This window comes from Sander vitreus, chromosome 16 (assembly GCF_031162955.1).
Source record: "Sander vitreus isolate 19-12246 chromosome 16, sanVit1, whole genome shotgun sequence".
Lineage (NCBI taxonomy): Eukaryota > Metazoa > Chordata > Actinopteri > Perciformes > Percidae > Sander > Sander vitreus.
Window position 1 is genome coordinate 24,201,310 of NC_135870.1, and position 15,548 is coordinate 24,216,857.

General features: G+C 40.1%; 2 protein-coding genes across 2 annotated transcripts in view; both read left to right on the forward strand.

The window, feature by feature from the left end:
- The window catches only part of LOC144530922 (AN1-type zinc finger protein 5-like), an 81,611-nt gene that overhangs the window by 24,815 nt on the left and 41,248 nt on the right, over positions 1–15,548 (forward strand). The window lies entirely within an intron of this gene.
- The window catches only part of tmc2a (transmembrane channel-like 2a), a 28,413-nt gene that overhangs the window by 8,556 nt on the left and 4,309 nt on the right, over positions 1–15,548 (forward strand). Inside the window, exons 8-16 of the mRNA XM_078271980.1 lie at positions 1,409–1,507; positions 2,787–2,929; positions 5,870–6,017; positions 7,290–7,478; positions 7,561–7,740; positions 9,314–9,472; positions 9,803–9,931; positions 11,766–11,833; positions 14,041–14,280. Coding sequence (XP_078128106.1) covers positions 1,409–1,507; positions 2,787–2,929; positions 5,870–6,017; positions 7,290–7,478; positions 7,561–7,740; positions 9,314–9,472; positions 9,803–9,931; positions 11,766–11,833; positions 14,041–14,280 — 1,355 coding nt within the window. The remainder of the gene's footprint in view (positions 1–1,408; positions 1,508–2,786; positions 2,930–5,869; positions 6,018–7,289; positions 7,479–7,560; positions 7,741–9,313; positions 9,473–9,802; positions 9,932–11,765; positions 11,834–14,040; positions 14,281–15,548) is intronic.

The window sequence follows — 15,548 nt, forward strand, 5'->3', positions numbered from 1 at the left end:
GCAGCACTCTGGGACGATGCTGCACATTTTAGAAAGAAAAAAAAGGGTTTTTTTTTAGGTAATAAAGTATTTTTTTTAAATCTCATTTATTGTTGTGATAGCTTTGCCAGCTTTGTAGATAAACTCAACAAACCTAATTCATGTTTATTGTGTGTCTATGTAGATATCTTTCATGCAGGTTGTTGCTGCTAATGTTTTAGCTGTTAGCTGTAAATTAAGCTAGTTCATGGCGTCATTTAGCTAGTTGTAACAAGAGTCTGAAAATGTTCCAACCTACCGCAAGCTAAATCTTGGTTTTTTTTCTTTAAATTTCAGTCTTGGAAAAGAAAGACTGACCGAGGGGTGTCTCTCAACACCTACACACACAAATATTATGTTACGAAGTAATTTAAGTGTTGAATGAAAGTTTCAATATCAAGTTTTTGTCATTATCCTAATTTCATGATGCTACATTTTGTGTGCAAAAGTGCAATGTGATATACAAGTATAGACAGGACAATAAATATAGTGCAGTGTAGACAGTAGTGTACAGTTGGTTTACAGAAGGTGGTTTAGAGTAATATAAATTAAATATAAATATGTGCAGTGTATTAGCAGTTACCTTATAAGAGCAGAATAAATATGGCTATGTCATATGAACAATGTATGAACAACATGTACAGATATGTGCAATGTAGTAGCAGTAACATTATAATAGTAGTAAGAATAATATAGATATATGCAGTGTATTAACAGAATATATTATTAAGAAAAATAGAATAAATATGCATATTCAGTATGAACCATATAGACAGATATGTACAGTATGTACAGCTATGTGCAGTGTGGTAACAGTACCATTGTAGTGCAGAAACAGAACTTAGGGGCTTAGCTGGTTGGGTGTCACCAGGATGCAGAGCTAGAGTTCAGTAGGGTGACAGCCGCAGGAAAGACGCTTGCCCGGTCTAACCTATCATCTCGTTTTCGAGGGGGGTCCCAAAATATATCACAATCATTACATAACAACAGAGTGACAGGAGAAAATAAAATCATAATAAAAAAAATAGAAATAAATATAGAAATACAAGTATCAATGGCTACGACAACGTACATACAACAGGCAAAAAACAACAACACATGCTTAAATCCAATAAAACATTAGAACCACTAGGTGGCCAAAATGGCCAATGATAAATAAACGGTAGAGTGTGAGTTGATCACCAACTACAATAGGGTATGAACATTAGATATAAACAGTAGGTATAGGGAATGACAGCATCATTGATAACAATGACAGTCCCATCTTAAAGTGAGAAGACATTTCTTAAACATGCCAAATATTGAAATTGATCTTATTTCAACAGGTAAATTATTCCAATCTGCTTTGAATTTCCATTCGTGAAATCAAATGTTACTACTTATTTCCCAGGTTCTGATGGGCCTTCCCTATGGCTCCATTCCCAGGAAGACTGTACCTAGGGCAGAAGCGGACACCGCTCAGGACTACTCTGTCCTCATGGACTTCAACGTGAGTCTGAAATATGATGATATAAATATGCCCGAACCTATACCTATACTATACTTCTACAAAGAAAATCAGTTCACATATCTTATATACTGTAATTCCTCAAATTAAAACCGGTAGTCAATTAAACACCGGGCCTCCGATAGTGGCCGGGGGCGTGGTCAACACGGACAAATTAAGGCCGGGGGAAAAATTTGTGTGGATAATCTCGTAAGTGCCTTTCATATAATATTAAGTAAAAAAAAAAAAAATTCAAGTTCATCGTAATGTACATTTCTACCAATTTAATTGAACAGATTCAACAATATATTCATGCTTTTTTCCACACTTTGTTTTTCTGGATTATGGTACTCATGTAAAGTATTATGTCCTACCGGTATTTTTGTCAATGCGGCTGTATGTGTTACACTCAGCCAAATGTAGTTTGTAGTAACGTACAGGTGCCAATAGATGGCAGTAGCTACATTGGATGTAACACAGGTCTCATTTAGTGCTAGTGACGGACTTTTCAACAACTTATTGAAATCGAACTTGAGGAGCATGGCACCCAGACAAAAATTTGATTTAAAATGATTTAAAAAAAAAGAAAAAAAAAGAATGATGTCTGTCCACTGGAACGCTACGGGTTTTTAATTTAAAACTGTTTATTTAAAACAATTAGTTCAGGTAAATAAAGGGCCCGGCTTTTATTTGAGGAATTACGGTAATCAGATTTTCACTTCTACAAGAACATTCTTAGGTTAATCATTAAGCATTATGCATTTGTAATCTACTAGAAATCAAAGTAAATACTAATGAAATAGTCCATCTTGCTTTCTTTTAGCTTTAAAGAAAAAATTAGCCAATGTGAACACATCAAAATGAAACAAGCATTACATTTTGTGAACATATGGACACCATACAGAGATTTCAGCCTTTTGATGTGACTTTTTTGACCCTCTTACATTTTTATAGTATGTACAATACAGAAGAAAAAGTTGACTCTTTTTCCACTTTGACTGTTTTCCTCCTGATTGTTTTTTAATTTTTCAACCAGAACAGTCAGAGATTTTAAGTTCTTCAGTTAGTTCTTCGTGTAATAAAAAACACACTTTTTTATTTGCATTTTACCTTTAATTACCCAAAGATGTAAACCTCCTTTTTGAGAGCATCCTGGCTAAAACGGCAGCTGTACTACTACTACTACAGCAGCACAACAGAAACCAGACGCTAAAGGAAGACGGGAGTGGGAAAAAAAACAAAGGCAAAAAGTAAATAATGATAGCGCCTCTCCTTTTCCTAGGGCTACTGCAAATATTCAGTCCTGTTCTACGGATATTACAACAACCAGAGGACCATCGGCTTGCTGAAGTTCCGGCTGCCTCTGTCCTACCTCATGGTGGGGATCGGCACCTTCGGCTACAGCCTGATGGTCGTGATCCGCACGTGAGTCTCATACAGGATGGTTGCTTTTCATTCGTTGTGACTGTCTCAGCCAGGCTGCTTCAGCTACCTAGCTGTACTGTCGCGGGAAAATCATTAAGCTCTAGTTTTCATTTGATCATTTGAATTAATTAAATTTGGGAAATTTTGATTTTATTTTGATATGATTTAAGTTTAAGTTTGAAAATGTGACAAAACATGATTTTTTTTTTCAAACTTATATTTATTGTTGTTTTGTTTGTTTTTGTACAACAAAGATAACACCTACAAAGTGCAAACGCAGCACAGAAACCCCCCCACCCCTATAGAATAAAGGAATAATAATAATTACAGGAAGAAATAGCATTAATAATATTGCACAGGAGTACGTCAAAATAAGTAATACAATAATAATAAATTAAATATACAAAATAAATAAATAAACAGCCAAGTAAAGCATCAGATCAGTACAACAGTTCCTCCATCAATTTGTATGTTTTCATTCTTCAGGAAATTATAAAAAAAAATGTCCCAAATCATCCAAAACCTGTCAAGCCTGTTTTTAGTAAAATAACTGATCCTTTCCAGGGCCAGAAAGGAAGTCATTCTGTTCAACCAATCAGAGACTCCACAGACAGTGAGCTTTTCCAAGACCTAGCAATACACCTAAAAGGCAAACACTCAGTAAGGATTTTTCATCATTTGAGAGCACCAAATTGTAAATATTAAGGATACATAACTTAGGATCAAGAGGCACTACACATGCCCCACATGCAATGAAGCAGTGACCCCTTCTGGTGGTTACATTTGATGTATCGGGAATATTGGGGTTAAAGTGTATGGAAGATATATTTATTCATCGAATCCATAATTCAAATTGAAAGTCCAAAGAGAAAACGGAGCAAGATCAAATTAAAAATATTATTATTTTACTAAGCTACTAGGAAAAATCATGCCATAATTGAATTTAAAAAAGAAAAAGGAAACTGAAAAAGCAAAGTTGAAATGTAAAATGATAAATTTCTGGCTATAAAATTATTTGGAATAAATCTAATCTTCTTCTATTGAACAACAGACAGGTGACATCAGCTATTAGTGGTACAATACCAACCCAAAGCAAAATTACATACTTGGGCATTACCATACATGCATCGCTACAGCGAGTTGTCCAGGACAAGTATGAAACTACATTAAGTAGTGTTCAAAGGGATCTGGCCAATTGGTCTGCGCTGCCAGCATCGCTACGGTCCAGGATTGCTGTTGTTAAAATGAACATTGTTCCTTGTGTGAATTTCTTAAGTACAATGATCCCCCTAACCCCACCAATACATTTCTGGAAGAAACTTGATACTGTAATTCGGCAGTATATTTGGAATAATTAAACCTAGGCTAAAATACTCTACCCTGCAACATACCTCAAACACGGAAGGCCTGCCCCTCCCCAACCTTAAAGTGTATCACAGAGCCTTTCAGCTACGGGCCCTCAGAGTGTGGATGGACCCCTCATCTACAGTCCCATGGAGAGAAATAGAGCAAAACCTTACTGGAAGTCTAAGACTGCAAGACCTTGCCTTTGCAGGTCTGTGTCCAAAAAAGTGTATGTTAGCCTATGGCCCTGTTATCACCAACACATTGACCCACTTTAAACAGGTGGAGGAGCAACTACGCTATACAAATAAGTGGCATTTGAATTCCCCAAAATGGCACAATGCACACTTAATGTCTGGTAACAAGCCCTTTGCATGTAACCAGTGGAGTGACAGAGGTATTTATACTTTAGACCAGCTATTAAATGAGAAAGGTATGTTGAGTTTTGAAGACCTGAGAGCTAGTTTTGAGGTCCCCAGGACATCCTTCTTCTTTTATCTTTGCTTAAGATCAGCCCTAAAATGTTATGGAGTACCATGGGGAAACAGTCTTGAGGCTCACCCAGTCATTAAATGGCTTGTTGATTTTCCTGTGAGAGGATTAGTGTCTAGGATTTATGCTAAACTGATGGAAGTGTCCATAGGAGAACTTCCAATAGTGGGGAAATGAGAGCGAGAGCTGAGCCCTGAGGGGAACGCAATCAATTGGGAGACAGTTTGGGACAACATTTTCCACTGTTCCAAAAACCCAAATCACCAGCAGATCCACTTCAACATATGTTACAGTTTATACTGGACTCCCCAGAAGAGATACGTCTCTAAAGCCATTCCTACTCCCTATTGCACGTTCTGTCAACCTGAACAAACTGGAACTTCCCTGCATATGGTCTCGGAGTGTGAACAGGTGCATGAGTTCTGGAATAAAACAACATCAATAATATCTGATGCATAGGATTCCCCCCCCCCCCACACTCGCTTTGTATAAAACAGTGGTTGTCATACTTTGTGGACATAGTTATGCTTGAACTCTCTACAGCAAGGATTACATTATTATTACTTGATGTTCCGTTCTGTTCTGTATGTTTGCACAAAAAAAGTTGAAAATGTAAAGTGCCATGTAAAAAGTCAAATTTAAAATGCAAAGCTTAAATTAAAAATTTAATTTAATTAAACTGAAATCTTTGCCATTTTAAGATTCACCTTTTCACTCCGCCCAAGTAGCAGTGCTTTCGCCTTCTGAGAATATAGTTCCCAGTATGTATACGGTTAGAAGATGGCTGTGTCTCATGTGACCTTGTTATTTGTACACGCTGTGACTATACAAATCACAACATGTAAATAGGAAAATGTTGGTGTTATTTTGTCACTTATTGGGAGCAGTAGGCTAGATGGAACCGGTTACCTCCAGGATCTGTGCTAAGCTAGGCTAGTGGTGGGGGCGTCAGACAGAGTTACAAAACGCACGGAGATGAGAAGGGTACGTATGGACTTATCTAACTCTGGGGGATACGGGGAATAAGACAAAGTCCCAATAAGTCGGCATGTTCCTTTTAATAATGTCTGCCTACTTGCCCATTACGAAGGCTGTTTTTTTCAGAATGGCCAAGAACGCTGATGTCGGCGGTGGAGACGGAGACGAAGGAGAGTTCACATTTGCCTGGAAGATGTTCACCAGCTGGGATTACCTCATAGGCAACTCAGAGACCGCTGACAACAAATACGCCTCCATCACCACCAGCTTTAAGGTAACCAATGGCAACCATTTTACAAGAAACATATATGCATGCTTAGTGTATTTTTCAGTACACCTGTAGTTTAGGGGCGGAGCCAGATGTTGAAAACATTCTGGGCTCAGCCCAAACCTAGGGGTGCGCTCCGCCGGGGAGATTTCTTCCCCATTTATCTCTTCGCACTATTTTTCAAACCATTTGATAAGAGAATCCCAAAAAATATTTGAAAAAAAGGTCTCACAACAATGAAATGGCTATTAGAGGGACTAACAGAAATATGCAGAAATATTTAAATACACCATTTTAGAATAGGCAAAAATAACATATTTATACTGCATGGCTCTTGCGTCAAGACTGAATGGTATTATCATAAAGTGTGCATGTCTGTACAGGGTTCAACGTTAAGGTTTTTGCCTGGTCGGGCAAGTGAAAAAAAATTCTACTTGCCCTAAGTCAATTTTTACTGGCCCCTTTACACATTGTTTTTTATTAGTGGTAATCAAATCATGACAAAAACTCAATGTTATAGTTGATCTTAATTTACAATGTATAAACACATTATGAACAGTGTCATATATGAGTTAAAGTTCATACTGAAAGTGGAGACTATTATTTAAAAAAAAAAATCAAATCTAATTGCAATAATTAACTTACCCGAGACAGTGGTTTCTACAGGTCATTTCTTTGATTGCATACATTTTAGGAGTCAGAGGGACCGCAGCGTTCGCTAACGTTAGCTTCTTGTCTCGTCTGGGCTCAGCTGAAGAGATTCAAGGCTTTTGAGAAAAAGAAGCCCAGAGCCAGAGTTTTTCTCCCATGCCGGAATGTTGTGTGGACTAGCCAGACCCTCCTTCGCAGCGCTGGGGAGGAAGTTCTGGCATTGCGAGTAGAGATGGTCCGATACCATTTTTTGCTTCCCGATACCGATTCTGATACCTGAACTTGCGTATCGGCCGATACCGAGTACCGATCCGATACCAGTGTGTCATATATTTTATTATGTTTTAACAACTGATTACTACTATCCCTGTTTGGATGTGATATGATTTCTATCTTTGTCGTCGGTCTGGCTCAGGTTAAACTCTTTGTGAAACATGAATGCCCCAGAACTTTCTTTTGTTCTGCAGTTTGACAGTCAGTTATAACGGAAAAAGAACATAAATAACTACTTTAACGTAGATTTTCTTTAGGGCCAATACCGATACTGGTAACATCACTAATTGCGAGACTACTACACCGCTAATGCTATTCTCTACTGACTTCCTGTTCCTGTTTTGACACCAACAGGAGTCCATCGTGGACGAGCAGGAGAACCAGAAGGACGAGAACATTCACCTGCGGAGGTTCCTCCGAGTCCTGGCTAACTTCATGATCATCTGCAGCCTGGGCGGCAGCGGATACCTCATCTACTTCGTGGTGAAGAGGTCCCAGGAGTTTGCCAACAGGACGGACCTTAGCTGGTACGAGAAGAACGAGGTAATGATGCTCAGACGGGTCTGAATGAAGCGGTCCGATTCTGACAATGACGCCGATAATGCTGACTCTATGTTTTGGACAGTTGGAGATCATCATGTCTCTGCTGGGTCTGGTGTGTCCTCCTCTGTTTGAGACCATCGCTGAGCTGGAGGACTACCATCCTCGAATCGCCCTCAAGTGGCAGCTCGGACGCATCTTCGCCCTCTTCCTGGGAAACCTCTACACCTTTCTGTTCGCCCTGTTCGATGAGGTCAACTCCAAGGTATGGCAGCAGAGTGTGTGTGTGTGTGTGTGTGTGTGTGTGTGTGTGTGTGTGTGTTCTCTCATTCTAAACTGACCAGCTGGGACCACATTTCCCAGATGCCGTGGATGATGATAACTTAACTGAAACCCATCAACTATTTTTAAATATTAATATATAAATAATATTGGTCTTTTAACTTGCATATAAAAGTGCCTCATTTTTGCCCTCCTGCTGGTCTGATCTAAGCAGTGCCTGACATACCAAGATGGTGCCAACAGCAGGCGCTTTGGTGATTTGGTGCTCGTTGTTTTGTCTTGTTTTTGTCGTAAATTTATATTAATGTTTAATATGTCTGTTTGTTTGTTTGTTTATGTATGCACCTTTCACCAGGGCAAATTCCACATAAGTGTACTTACAATAAAACCGTTTCTAATTCAGATTCTGATTCTGAAAAGGGTCAGTACTGAGTACCGGCACATCTGATTTTTGTCCACGAGTACCCTTACTTCTGATTCTTATTAACAGTATTTTTAATAGGCTGATAAGTATACCAAAATATATTGGTATATTTATGTCATGATTTATTGGAAAATCAGACATTCATCTCCCCCATAAAGCCAAATGGAATGATCCTTTGTTTCATAACCAGATGTTCAGACACTGCGACGATTAGCAGTCGAATCAGGCTCCTTAGATCGAATCGTCGAATAGTCGACTTTACAGGGTCACCCCTACAAGATGTACGTATGAATATAGAAATATCCAAGACATATGCAATAATCATGTAATCTGGCACCTTTTTTGACCTAATTCAGGCACATCGGTCAATATGTACTTTATTGGTCCAGAGCAAGATGCATGTATTGTATCCCAACCCCCCCCCCCCCTTTCCTCATATTTAGGTGGCCCCCTGACCTTTCCTCTAGTGCATGGATCTTCAACGTTTTTTAGGCCAAGGACCTTAACTGAAACAGAGACTGAGCAGGGACCCCCTACTATATATTATATAAAAGTGTGTGTATTAAACTGGGCCCACAATAACGTGTAGGGCACCCTAAAGCCTTTTTACGTACCTTTTTAGTGCATGAGCTTTTAAAATAATAATTGTGGGCAGGTTTCTGTATATCATGTTTTAATGTTAAACATACATGTGGCACAGTGAATCCTTATTACCTGTATCTGTGGATGGCCACCTTGGTGACCTATAGGCCAGTATGAATAATGTGTTTTTTTGTTACAAAATCCAATACACAACTTTGTTTAAATGCTTTAAATACAATTATTTAATAAATTAGAAACTTTCAACATAACACACAGTAACAGATAGTCAGATAGCGTTGTGGGCGGGACATGAAGTCAGACTCAGTGGTGAGTGGAACCGAAGCAGAGGGACAGACACAGAGCTGGAGCCGAGCCAAAGTAGACCACTTTTTAATTCATTAACTGTATCGGTTATCGGGCAAATAAAACGCGGAGACAGACAATCTGCAAACTGCCCAAAAAACGGCCCGATAATCGGTCTATCCCTGTTTTTCAATATGCTGAATATTAACTTGTGTCACCGTTGACTAATTCACTCTGTGCCTCATAGCTGGAAGAAGAGGAGTCCATTAAGAACGCCACCATCTGGGCCATGAAGGAGTACTACGCCAACTACACGCGGCTGGTCAACGACAGCAGTGCCATCCCACCGCCCATGAACCCTGCTGATGTCATCCGAGGACCCTGCTGGGAGACCGCCGTCGGCATAGTAATGAAAATAAAATATGACATCGAAACACAAGCCACAAGTATTTTTAAATAGTTGTCATCATTACATGATTATATATGTCATTTTGTCAGTAAGCTTCTCTGCTGTTACGCTATATGAGGATTATTTGCAAAAACAAATACTGCAATTTCGTCCACTTGAATGTTAGGATTCATTGATGTCTTGGAGTCTGTCGTTGATGATGTGATGTCTCCATCCTATAGTCACTAGAAAAAGCTAAAGTAGTCCCTTTCTGCCAAATGTTCTGAAAACTGTGTGAGATGAAAGCTTTTAAAAACATTTCCCTTTCCTGACTTTGTGTTCTTCTAGGAGTTTGTGAAGCTGACGGTGTCGGACATCCAGGTGTCCTACCTGACCATCCTGATCGGTGACTTTGCTCGAGCTGTCATCGTTCGCTTCCTCAACTACTGCTGGTGCTGGGACCTGGAGGCTGGATTTGTGAGTCTGACAGCTGAAGCATTTTAATTTCAATGGTTTACTTAGGGTGAGTCTAAAACTGCTCCCTAGTAAGTAGTGAACTCCATTCCTGTGTGCACTGTGTTGTCTGTACAGTATGCATTGTGAGACAACGGTGGGCATGCAGCAATGTTCTTTTTCACAGCACCAATTTCATGTTACATTTTACATTTGAACACAGGAAAACACAGGTGTTACTTTTGTTGACTATTTTTATTTATTTATTAACCTTTATTTTACCAGGGAATAATCCCATTGAGATTCAGAATCTCTTTTTCAAGGGAGTCCTGGCCAAGACAGCAGTATAATAGTTCCATATTAAAATATACAGTGAAAAACAGACAACAGAAAACAGAAAAAGACAATTTAACATCATCTCAACATAATCACCAGCAGCTCTCAGTAACAGCACATGTGCATTTAGTACTCAAATAGTCCTTTATTCTAATTTTAAACTGTGTCATTGTTAGTAGGTAGTCTAATTTAAGCTGATTCTGCAATTTATACCAGGATGAGGGTGCAAAAACGTTAAAGACACTTTCACTGAAGACAGTTCGCGTTCGGGGAATGTCATACATGATTTGCCCATGTGATCGAACGACTAAGTTCTATTCAAGTGTCCCAGTAAGCCATGAGAGTACCAGGGCCTACAAACTGAAGCAGCTAACTGGAATTCAGCCATCTTTACTTTTATTATTTACACCTGTGCTTTTCCCACAGGTCAAAATTTCAATTTGTCCAACACTTTGGTTTAGGGTGACCTAGTCTACGTCCATGACGTTCCACTTCTGGGATTGCTCCGTTGCCACCGGAAAGTCACTCTTTTCGGCCGGATGTCCGTTATCTTCCTCTTTCTTTGTGTTGTAATTCTAAACTCTGGTGGATTTCTGAGGACTATGCTGAGGACTACTGCTCCTCAGATCTCTGCAGGGTAAATCCAGACAGCTAGCTATATATGTTCCACCAAAACAAGTTCCTTCCCGAGGCTGTTTTGCAGCAGCACTGGGGCTCTGTCCGGTTTCTTAGCGCCGCCCAAGACGATTGTGATTGGTTTAAAGAAATGCCAATAAATCAGAGCACCGTTTTTCTCCCTTCCCAGAATGTAGCCAGACCCTCCTTCACAGCGCTGTGGAGGAAGGTCTGGCAATGCGAGACTAAGGGTGACCAGACGCCCCAAAACATTTGGGATAGTCCCGAATTACACAATCAGCTAGCCACAGAATAACACACGTGCATGCTCTTTCCCCCTTTTGTTGTTTTCTAGTGTAGGGAGGGGACAGGGAAAGTGTAGATGCAGCCAGCCACGGAGAAGGAGTGATCTGACATGCGTGCCGCGCAGACAGATGTGACAAGGCACCGCACCACGCCGATGAAATGAAGAAGAAAGGGAATTTAATGTAACGGATCGGGATTTACACACTGTTACATACAACACAGTCATTGTGTTTCTTTTTCCCAATGACAGACAGTTTACTTCATGTTCCTGAACAAAAATAATACATTTTAGTGTTGAGTTTTGCTTTCAGGTGTTGTACTGTTACTGAAGTGGCTTGAAGTGGTACAGTACTGGGATAAAGCTTGACATGTCCCTCTCCTTCCGCTAACTCCGCCATTTTTTTTTTGGTGAGGGCTCTGTCACTGCATCTGGGGCTTAGCGCTGACCAGGACGATTGTGATTGGTTTAAAAAAAAGAATTAGGTCTGTAAGAGCCGGGTGGAGCCAATCCCAGCCCACTTTTTTACGGTATTTCAAGCGCAGTCCCTTTAACTGTTATATTGAATAAGTTTAAGTAAATCATATCTCTGTTCACTTTCAGCCGTCATATGGAGAGTTTGACATCAGTGGTAATGTACTTGGATTGGTCTTCAATCAAGGGATGATCTGGTACAAACTTTATTTTTACTCATATACTGCACACACTCAGTTTACAGTGTGGTTCTCTGCATGTTAGTGTGTGTGTTATGTTGAATTATGTCTTAGGGTGTCTCAAACTTTGGCCTATAATAATGTATTTACTGCCCAAAATGTTCAAGGTGTGATTCTTGGCATTCTTTTTTATTTTAATTTTAGGATCTTAGGACCTTCAAATGGATAATAAACAGTAACCATTTTTTAACAAATATATGTGTATCAGGTATAACACACATCAAAGGTGTCACATAGTGCCAAGTTTTTTAGTGTGCAACAATGGAAGGCAAGGCAGCTTTATTTGTATAGCACATTTCAGCAACAGGGCAATTCAAAGTGCTTTACATAAAAATTAAAAACAGATAAAATACGAGAATAAAAGTTACAGTGCAGTATAAGAAATTAAACATTAAAGAGCAGTTAAAAACAGTTAAACATATATACACGTAATCCAAGTAAGTAAGTAAGTACATTTTATTTATACAGCGCTTTTCACAGAAAAGGTCACAAAGTGCTTTACAATGTGCATAGACAATAAAAACATGGTAAAAAATAATCAATAGAATAAAATACAAATACAACGGAAACAATGATCAAATAAATAAAAGACATAAGCTACCCAAAAGCTAACCTGAACAAGTGAGTCTTCACTTGTCCCTTAAAACAGTCCACATTCTCAGCAAACCTAATGCTGGTTGGTAGTGCATTCCAGAGTCTGGGTGCCATAGCCTCAAAAGCTCTATCCCCACATGTCTTCAGACGAGTGCGTGGCGTGGATAGCAGATTTTGATTGACAGACCTGAGAGACCGGGAGGGGGTGTGTAAGGGAATTATGTTGGCAAGATAATCAAGCGCAATCCTTGCCGTTCCCAGAACGGGCCGGTCCCACTGGTCTTCCTTTTTAATTCTCTTTATAAGCTTATATAGATTTTCATACAGTTTCAACAATGCAACTTCAGTATAAGAAATTAACAATTATTTAAAGAAAGGCAACATCAAAAAGAAAGGTCGTCAGTCTTGATTTAAAAGAACTAAGAGTTGCAGCGGACCTGCAGTTTTCTGGGAGTTTGTTCCAGATATGTGGAGCATAAAAATTCATAGTGCAGTAGCAGATCAGAAATGTATTTTGGCCCTAAACCGTTTAGTGAGTTATAATAATTATTTATAAAGCTGCCTTGCAACAGTGGATGAAACCAGCAAATGCTGGACGCACCATACGGACAGGAAAAGTAGTCAAGGTGGTCCAGTAGCCTAGATGAGCCACTGATGAGGGACAATGATAAACAAATTTATAGACACTTCTCAGAGTACGCAGACTTCCGTCAAATGCCTCACATTGTTTACAAAAGTGAAAAATACGCTCCAAAATGTCATGTGTACACCCTGATTGCTAATAAACTTAGCAGTTTTATCACGCCCACTATTGACAACACTGTTACAGTATGAGTGTTATATGAAGTGAATCATTTAAGCCTATGGGCGCTTTCACACCTACAGTTCTGTAGACTCGGTGCGATTTGGGAGTGAAGTTGCAACATTGTTGCAGTTTTCATATGTTCGGTTTGCGTTTACACTGCACTTTGTCAAACCGCACCAAACACTGTAAACAAATGTCACGCGGAAATGGTTGCTGGTCAGCCGTGACGCCCGTTTTCAAGAGCACCAGAGTTCGGTTGTTTGGTCTGCACCAGAGTTCTAATGAGCTTTCACACCACCCCAAACAAACTGGACTATCCTACGAAACGCTCCAGGGTTTCGGTGAAAACAGACCTAACTGGTCAGATGTGAAAGCACCCTAAATGTGTCGATATTGCACACATTTCTATCGACAAATAGTAGAGATTTTGACATTTTTAAATGCTTTTAAAGGCACTGTGATCAATTTAACCTAACTAAAAAGCTTTCATATTGGGGAGCCCTGGTAGCTCACCTGGTAGAGCGTGGCCCCCATGGCCCAAGGCTCAGTCCTTACCGCAGCGGCCCAGGGTTCGCTTCCGACCTGTGGCTCTTTACTGCATGTCTTTCCCCTCTCTCTCCCCCATTTCCTGTCTACAACTGTCCTATCAGTTAAAGGCCAAAATGCTCAAAAAAATTATCTTAAAAAAATATATCTTTCATATTAAAAAAATTGTTACACATCATCTGATCACATGACATGATGTCATATTGTGGTGTTTTTTCAGGATGGGTGCGTTTTATGCTCCTGGGCTGGTCGGCATCAACGTGCTTCGCCTCCTCAGCTCCATGTACTACCAGTGTTGGGCTGTCATGGCCACCAACGTCCCCCACGAGAGGGTCTTCAAAGCATCCAAGTCCAACAACTTCTACATGGGCCTGCTGCTCCTCATCCTCTTCCTCAGTCTGTTACCTGTCGTCTACACCATCATGACCCTGCCGCCTTCGTTTGACTGCGGCCCCTTCAGGTAACCGCACATTGAAGACATACTCAGTGTTTTCCTTCGCTTTGTGGTAGACTTAGGTGCATATATTTGGCAGGGGAAATGTTACATATTTCAATTTTCCCATACATTTTGTGTCTCTTGGTGGGTTTTTGCGTTTCTTTGTAGTCGTGTTGCGTCTCTTTTTGGTCATTTTGGTTTTCTTTGGGGTTGTTTTGGGTCTCTGTTATTTGGCGACTCTGTAGTCTGTTGGTCCTTTTGTGGATGTTTTGTGTCTCTTTTTCACATAATTTTGGACCAATATTATCTCCATATCTGTCTAAAACATTGGAAAAGCATATTATTTTGGATGCTTTTATATAGGCCTTAGTGGTCCCCTAATACTGTATCTGAAGTCTCTTTTATATAGACCTTAGTGGTCCCCTAATACTGTATCTGAAGTCTCTTTTATATAGGCCTCAGTGGTCCCTTAATACTGTATCTGAAGTCTCTTTTCTATAGGCCTTAGTGGTCCCCTAATACTGTATCTGAAGTCTCTTTCCCTAAATTCAGCCTTGGTGCAGAATTACAGCCACTAGAGCCAGTCCCACAATGAGCTTTCCTTAGGATGTGCCATTTCTGTGTCTGTAGCTATTGAGGAGGAGAGAGGGGGGGGCAAGGTGGAGAGTGGGGGTGTAGCCTTGACCAACTGTCACTTTGCTTGTTTTCAAGCCATGAGGTCTCTCTCTTTCTCATAGGTGGGCCAAATTCTCTGGGCGGGCAAAGCAGAGAAAGGGGAGGTAATCTTCCTCCTTATGACCTCATAAGGAGGAAGATTCTAGATTGGCCCATCTGAGCTTTCATTTTCTCAAAGACAGAGCAGGATACCCAGGGCTCGGTTTACACCTATCACCATTTCTAGTCACTGGGGGACCATAGGCAGGCTGGGGGAACTCATATTAATGTTAAAAAAAACTCAAAAAGTGAAATTTCCATGCCATGGATCGAGCCGCATTTTTCTGTCCGAGCCCGGCCTGCGTCCGACAGAGCAGTAACCGAACCCGGCCCGAGCTCGACAGGCATTACGATATTTCTGTCAGTTAAAATCTCATTTTTTTTCCTCATACTAATGACACATGTACGTTTGTTTGTGTAGAAAGCCCGCTTTCATTAAGCAACTGTAGGAAGGCATTCGGAAATGTCAACAGATGAGCGCATCAGCGCACACGGGGGCAACAAGCGCAGGTTAACACAGGCGCGCACCTACATAATAAGCTTTTTTAAATTTAAAATGTTCAGTGCCTTATCGCGCT